General features: G+C 41.1%; 1 protein-coding gene across 1 annotated transcript in view; it reads left to right on the top strand.

Annotated features, from left to right (window-relative positions):
* Positions 1-1,142: 1,142 nt before the first annotated feature.
* Positions 1,143-8,440, top strand: part of pex13 (peroxisomal biogenesis factor 13) — an 11,139-nt gene continuing 3,841 nt past the window's right edge. The window contains exon 1 of the mRNA XM_048601110.1: positions 1,143-1,402. Within this exon, the coding sequence (XP_048457067.1) occupies positions 1,332-1,402 (71 nt within the window). The 5' untranslated portion in view covers positions 1,143-1,331. The remainder of the gene's footprint in view (positions 1,403-8,440) is intronic.

The raw sequence follows: 8,440 nt of genomic DNA on the forward strand, positions 1-8,440 counted from the left end.
ATTGGAGTTCAGAAGGATGAGGCAGCGGGAGGGATCTAATTAAAACTTTCAAAATACTGAATAGCCTGGACAAGGTGGACGTTGGGAAGATGCTTCCATTTGTAGGAGAGTCTAGGAGCCGAGGGCACAGCCTTAGAGTAAAGGGAAGATCTTTTAAAACGGAGATAAGGAGAAACTTCTTCAGCCAGAGAGTGGTGAATCTATGGAATTCATTGCCACAGAAGGCTGTGGAGGCCAGGTCATTGAGTACATTTAAGACTGAGATAGATAGGTTCTTGTTTATCAAGGGTTATGGGGAGAAAGCAGGAGAATAGGATGGAGAAACTTATCAGCCATGATTGAATGGCAGAGCAGACTTGATGGGCCAAATGGCCTAATTTCTGCTCCTATGTCTTATGGTCTTATGGTGTTATGAAGGGTAATTGAAGTTCCTTAACTTTGGTAGGAGGAACAGAATGAACATATATGATAATGCAAAGAAAACATGACTTCAGACAAGATACAGAAGAATCAATTCTACAGACAAGAATCAATTTTTCTACAGTAAAAGAAACGATTTCAGATTATACAACCTATTTTAAACGTCTATTGAAAAGTCTATAAAAATATCAAGCACTGCAATACACCACAGATTTATATCTTCCTGCACATGCCTTAGGAGATTTTGCAATTATTTAACTAGCGTTGAATTTTTTTTTCATGAAAAAAACACTGATATAGGTAAAATATATCGTATTAAGTCAAATGACTTGGTCCTCAGAACAAACAAAAGTTAAAAATAGCGATATATCAGTAAACTCACATTTCCACAGCCACAGTCCAATGCCGGAAGTGATTGCTGACAGACGCAGAGGCTGCTTTCTGACTTGCTGCAAGTTCATGTCTCCGAGTTCGAATCTATCCCAAGAGCCCATTGGTTAGTGCTTCAGCGCATGTCTCTGTCCTATTGGCTACAGTGCCGCACTGGGTGCATCCCCGTTTTCTATTGGCTACAGTGTTTGACAGGATGCATTTCCATGTTCTATTGGTTGTTATGCCTGTCCGATGTATCAATGTATTCTATTGGGTACTACCGTCCGTCTTGATGTATCACCCTTTTGTGTTGGCTGCAGTGTTGTGTCTGGTTGTATCCACTTATCCTATTGGGTCCAATGTCTTTCCGGATGTATCCCTGTGTCCTGTTGGGTATTATTATCTGTCTGGATGTATCCTCTTATTCTGTTGGCCGCTGTGTCTGTCCGGATGTAACCCTCTGTCCTAGTTGCTATTTCTGACGGGAGTGAAGCTGAAGGGCCGAGAGGTCATTCCGAGCGTATGCTTTTCTGAAGATTATGGGGTCACAGCCGCCATCGAAACCCTGGGAAAGACGGATCCCGGGAAACCTGAGTGTCCCCTCTTTCCAGTAAGTGTTATTCGGTGATAATGATGTGTGCGGCCGTGGCTCGGTGTGAAGCCTTAATGGCATTTCCGCTTGAAAAAAACACAAGCGAACTCTTAAAATATCATCATCTTTCGAACCGAATCCGATTTCAAAATCACAACAGCGGCATTTCCCAAGTGGAGTGTGGCAGGTGTCTGTAATGTGAGTGAGCAAATTGGACAGAGGTTTAGAGAATTATTCGAAATGCTAACGAGTTGTTCCAGCATTTCTTCACTTCAAGCGGTTTGTTTTTTTTTTCAAAGCCACCGCACTAAATGTGCTCCGTAAAGTTTAAAAGTAACAAACATTCAACATTTCGGAAGGAACATCAATGACCAGGCCCAGTGTGCGAAGAGTTCACCAGACATTGCCACCGCTTGTTGTGCTCCAAACACCCGAAAAGCTGCAAATTCCTCTCCTGCTCCGAACAGTCGGATAGTAAAGTTAATCAGCCTTTTAATGCGGTGTAATTTGTGATGGGTACGAATTATATAAGGTACTCCGACAATAAAACCAATATGCTTTGGGAGTAATCAGTTCCCACTGGGCTTTTTGTTGAATTAAGGTTTAAAGAAGGGTTGAGCAATGAAATCGACATTCGGGAATTACAACAGAACTATATAGAGTCAAAAATCTCTATACTACAGAAACTGTTTAGCTACAAAAACATTAATAACAAAATTATAACCTTGGACTTAGCAATATTTAGATGGTTTAAATGTCTGTCCTTTTAGTATTGAATTTTGGACGAGCTGTGTGACAATTTAGATACTGGAGGTGTGAGTGAGGTTGACCTGGATGCCGTTAGTGCACACGTGAAAACTAATGCATGAATAGAAGGTGACAAAGTGTAAAGTTATCCATCTTGACTGTTGAAGTCATTTTAAAAGTCCTGAATCACAGAATGTTAACATGCAGAAGCAGCAAGTAACATATGTAGGGAAATGGTGTATCACTATTTATTACAAAGGGCTTGGAATTTTAGAGGAAAGGTATCTTACCACGGTTATACAGGGGGTAATGCGATACCTGGAATACTGTGTGCAGTTTTGGTTTGAGGAAAGGTAGACTTGTCAGTGTGTCATAGTTAGAATGTACCAAAGGTTTAATAGATTGCTTTCTGTGATGAGGGATTGTCCTATGAGAAGAGATTAACAGAAATAGATCTTTATTCCCTAGCATTTAAAGGAATTAGATCTGATGAAATTGAAACACAAATCATTCTTAATGAGCTTGCCAGGAAGGATGCAGAGAAAAGAATGCCCCTGGCAGGGGACTCTGGGTCACAGTCACTGAATAAAGAGTCCATCACTATTTAAAAGGGATCTGAGGACAATGCTTTCACACTGACAGTGGTGTAGGCATGGAATAAACTGCTACGGGAGTTGGTGAAGGTGAGTACAATTACACCATTTAAAGTGTACATGGATGGGTAAATGAATAGGAAGGGTTTAGAGGGACATGGGCCAAATGCTGGTAAAAATTGGGACCAGATCAGTTATGATATCTGGTTGCACAGACGACTTGGACCAACAGGTCTGTTTCCGTGCTGTATAACTATGATTCAATGACTTAGCAGTGAAGTGAGAAATTTCTTCTTTCAAAGGATTGCGATGCTATCCCAGATTGCTGCAGACAATTGTTGACTATATTCAAAACAATGAGTAGATACTTAGGTGCTAAAGGAATTGGGGTACACTAGGTAGTGTCGAAAGGTGGAGCGAGATCATAGATCAACTGTAAACGTATTGCATAGCTCAGAGGGCAAGTGCCTATTCTTGCACTTTGTGTTTTTGAATGATATCCCAAGAAGCAGTGTGTTTATGAGAACTAGAAGAGGGCTAAGGATAAATGCTTGAGGAACAACAGAGCTAATGGTCCAAGAACAGTAATGGTTGCAGGTGAATCTTTGGCTATGAAAGGATTGACAAGGAAGGAATTTGCCCAGTGTGCAGTAGTATACTATTTGACCATAATGATGGTCATTGATTATAAAGATTGTGTTGATGGGATAAGATTGATCCTGAGGGATTATATTTGTGGGGCGGCATGGTGGCACAGTGGTTAGCATTGCTGCCTCACAGCGCCAGGAATCCGGGTTCAATTCCACCCTCGGGCCACTGTCTGTGTGGAGTTTGCACATTCTCCTCGTGTCTGCATGGGTTTCCTCCCTTTGCTCTGGTTTCCTCCGGTGGATTGGTCATTGTAAATTGCCCGTAGTGTTCAGGGATGTGAAGATTAGGTGGATTAGAGGGGGGTGGGTTTGGGTGGGTGTTTTGAGGGTCGGTGTGGACTTGTTGGGCCAAAGGGCTTGTTTTCCACACTGTAGGGATTCTATGATTCTATGATATGATTTCTCTTTCATAGTATGATGCTGTATAAGTTGGGGGAAGAAAAGGGAAAGTAGATTGGTATGAACTGAATGGGGGATAGCTACTGTTCTCTGCAGTCAGGAGTATAAGCTTTAGAGGCTGGGTTGCCTGCCCTTTGCCAGGATTAAGCTCATTGGGGACAGGAGAGGAACCTGGAATAGCAAGGGCAATGATCCAATTATTGTGGTCCACGTAGGCATCATCATCATAGGTAGGAACATGGAAGAGGTTCTAGTAATGGAAGTTTAGCAGCCATTGGCTAATTTAAAATCAACTACAAATACAGTAAGATCTAGCTTACTACCTAAGTCACAAACAAACTGGCACAGGGTCACTGATCGGGGAATTGAATGTACGACTCAGAAATTGTTGTGGGAAAGATGGGTTTCAATTGATAAAACACTGGCACCATACTTTAGCTTTTCCACTGGGATGGGCTTCATGTGAACCATGCGTGAACCATGCTTGGACCAGTGCCTTTATAAGTTGAATACCTGGGGCTGTAGAAATGGCTGGATGGATAGAAAGTCAAATGGGTGTGTTTGATTGAGAGTAGAATTTCAGGAATCAGAAGGATTGTTAAGTTGAATTAGATAGAGAAAGATAGTTAAGTACCGGCATTAGAAACAAATACCCAATGGTGGTGTCTTGGCAATGATTGATGGGAAGATGGAGGTTAAAATCATGAGTGATTTAAAAAAAATATCAGTTGGGTCGATTTTCTGTATAATGACACAAAGTAAGATAGTGGTGGTTCTTGGAGGTTAGTCATCTCAGTTTCAGGTCATCCCTGCAGCAGTTCCTCAGGGTAGTGTCATAGGCCCACAGGTCAGCTGATTCATCAATGACCTCTCCTTCATCATTAGGTCAGAATTGGGGACGTCTGTTGATGATTACACAGTGTACCCTTCATAATTCCTCGCGTACTGAAGCAGAGCATGTCCAAATGCAACAAGACATGGTCAGTATCCAGGCTTCGGCTGAAAAGTAGCAAATAACATTTGCACCAGACAAATGCCAGGCAATTTCTGTTCCTATGATGCTGCTTGGCCTGCTGTGTTCATCCAGCCCTGCACTTTGTTGTCTCGGATTCTCCAGCATCTGCAGTTCCTACTATCTCTGACACCATTTCCAATCTACCTGTCTCTTGGTTTTCAATGGTGTTCCTATCACTGAATGTCGTTACTATCAAAATCCAGCTGATTAGCAATGACCAGAAACCGAACTAGACTTGCCACGCAAATACTGTGGCCAAAAGAGCAGGTCAGAGGCAAGGAATCCTACAGTAAGTAAGTTGTTCCTGATTCCCTAAAGTCCTGTTGACCATCTTCATGGTACAAGTCAGGAGTGCAATAGAATGCTCCCCACTTGCCTGGATGAGTGTAGCTTGACAACACCCAGGACAAAACAGTCTGCTTGTTTGGCACCATATCCATGACCATTCAGTCACCCCACCAGCAATGCTCAGTAGCAATACTATGTACAATCAACTAAATGCACTGCAGAAATTTACCATGGGTCCTTAGACAGCACCTTCCAAACCCACAACCACTGCCATCTGACAGGACAAGGGCAACAGCTACATGGGAACGTCACCATAAGATACAGGAAAGGAATTAAGCCATTCAGCCCATCAAGTCTGTTCTGCCATTCCATCACGGCTGATATGTTTCTCAGCTCCATTCTCTCAGTAACCCTCGATCTCCTTACTAATCAAGAACCTATCTAGCTCTGTCTTAAATACACTCAACCATGTGGCCTCTACAGCCCTCTGTAGCAATGAATACCATAGATTCACCACCCTCTGGCTGAAGAAATTCCTCCTCATCGCAGTTTTAAAGGGTCGTCCCTTCACTCTGAGGCTGTGCTGTCGGGTCCTAGTTTCTCCTACTAGTGGAAACGTCTTTTCCATATCCACTCTATCCAATACTCTCAGCATTACATTAGTTTAAATCAGATACACAAACCCCCCAACTCATCCTTCTAAACTCAAGTACAGACCCAGAGTCCTTAACCACTCCTCATATGAAAACCCTTCATTCTAGGATCAATTTTGTAAACCTCCTCTGGACCATCCCCAAGGCCAGCACATCCTTCCTAAACTGCTCACAAAATTCCAAAATTGGTCTGTCAAGAGCTTTATACAAGAGTCTTAGCAGAATTGGCTAAAGAGGACAGAAAATAAGTTAGAAAGTAAGACAGTAGTGAGCATTTAAGGAAGCTATTCATAATGCTCAACAAACATATATTCCAATGAGAGAGAAAAACCCCACATGACAGATGGCTAACTGGAGAAGCAAGGATGTAATTAAAAGAAAAATAATACCATGTTGCAATGATCAGTGGTAGACCAGAAGATTGAGAAAAGTTTACAAATCCAGTAAAAGATCCTTTTTTTTAAAAAAAAGATTAAATAAATTGAGAATAAACTAGCTAGAGATAGGAAACATACACTAAGAGATTCTATGTGTATACAAAGTGGAAGTGGATAGCTGAAGTAAATGTTGATGTCTTAGGCAAGACTGGAGAATTAAAAATAAGCACCCAGGAAATGTGAGGGACTTCAAAGAAATATATTGTACCTACATTTGCTGCAGAGGGAACAAAAGTATTGCATTAATGCAGAGGTATTGCTGATGGTATTTATCTAGCACTCTTGTGTACTGCTGATCATAGTCCAGTTCTCACTGCAGAACGTTAGTGTGGTGACAATAGCTGCTGTGCATTCTAAGACCTATGTTGACTTGGGCAGGTCTTTGTTATCAAACTCTCACCACAGTTTGTAAAAGGCTAAGCTGATGTAGCTGACCCAGTGTTGGATCTTCTCATCAATGGTTGCCTTTTGAGAGGGGTGGCTGTCACATTATGGGAAATGCTTAATATATTTCAGTGACTGCCCTTCAACGTGTATGGGAGGTAGAATATTTTGCTGACCAGTTGACCATATTATTTTTGTTTTGGCAAAGTTCAAGGGCCAGTCAAATTTCTTGATTGCAGAATTGAATATATCACGTGGTTTGCAAATCTGATGCAGAATAGGCAGCAACATTGCAGTCATCTGCAAAGTATAAATTGTGTATGATTATGATGGTTAGTTTAGTTTTAGCACAGAGACAACTTTGGTACAGAGGTTTTAAGAGATTTCTGCCTAGGCAATATTTAATGTTGACATTAGAATGCAGTTTATCTATGAATATCTACTGTTAGGCAGATTATAAATAGTATGAGAGGTATCATACAGCCTTGGTTGGCTCCAGTCAGGATTTTGAAAGCATCTGTTTCAGATCTTCCCCTTAAGGCAGTTAGTTACATTCACATCATCATGATCATTGCAGGATTGTGATAGCTTTTGTTTTGGACATTCTGATCTATAGAACCTCACAATTTACTGTGTTAGATGGTTTGGACTGGTCAGTGAATGCAACAAAGAGTTCCTGGTGCTATTCTCAACATTTTTCTTGGATTTGTCTGGTAAGAAAGACCATGTTTGGGATTCATTTGCAAGTTTTCAAGCCACGCTATATCTCTGCAAGGATTTTGTCTGCCGCAGGAAGCATGTCATTCAGAAGAATCCATGTCAGGATTTTCCCTGCTCTAGACAAATGGAAATAACCATACAGTTTCACAACATGATTCATTTTCCTTTTTATAGGTAGCCATAAATGTTGAAGTTGTTGGGAGAGAATTTTTTTTTTTTCCTCTCCCGGACCATAGAATGAGCGTACGGAATCTTGATGTGAATACTACTAGGGCCACAGGCTTTGTTGCTTTTCATTTTTTGGATAACCTTTGATGGTGTCTCAGCCATGGATCCTAACACATGGTATTGGCAGATAGCTTGAAGATTATTAATTTCTGCTGTGGATTCACAGTTCAGGAGTTGTTTTAAGTGAAGTTTCCAGCAGTAATGGATGGGCTTGTCATTCTTGAGAAGAGAGCAAAAAGGATTTTGTCAATTTTAGATTATAAATTTTCGCATTTATAAATGCCCCTGGTGGTTTCAAAAAGAGCTTTGCAAGTAATGATATTCAGCAAACTGTTGAGGATCTCACATACCTTTTCTTCCTACCACAAGTCCTTGAGCTTCCAAATATGTCTTTGGGCATAACCCTTGAGATGTTGGATTACTGACTTGTGATATTTTATTGTTCTGCCAGCCAACAAAGGTTGCTCATTTTTCAAGCTCCTTATTTGAATTGTTGCAGCATTTTTAACAAGATGCATGAACTGATGCCTCAAGTGGAAATAAATATCATGTACAGTATGATAGTCATCCAAGAGACATGTCTCTGTGTTACTTTTGTATCTGCCCTTCTGGTAGAAGATGATGTATGTTATAATGATGCCACGCTGAGTGCATTTATCAGCAGGAGATTACTGTTTGTTTTGGCCAATCCTAATCCATTTTTTCCAATCGTCTTGCTACAGACTTTGAAGTCATGGTCAACCCTGGCTTTAAAATCCCCAGAAGGATGATTCTTGTTTTTGCTTTTGAAGTGGTATTGAGGCAAGGATTTGGGTATAAAGAATGCTGACAGTGACATATTGATTATGGCTCAGCTGGGTATCACAAATTTTTCAATAATCCATTTGGCAGTCTGGCAGTGCTACCAACATCCTATTCCAGATGGCAAAACCATGCTCCCAC

This window comes from Rhincodon typus, chromosome 9 (assembly GCF_021869965.1).
Source record: "Rhincodon typus isolate 14 chromosome 9, sRhiTyp1.1, whole genome shotgun sequence".
Lineage (NCBI taxonomy): Eukaryota > Metazoa > Chordata > Chondrichthyes > Orectolobiformes > Rhincodontidae > Rhincodon > Rhincodon typus.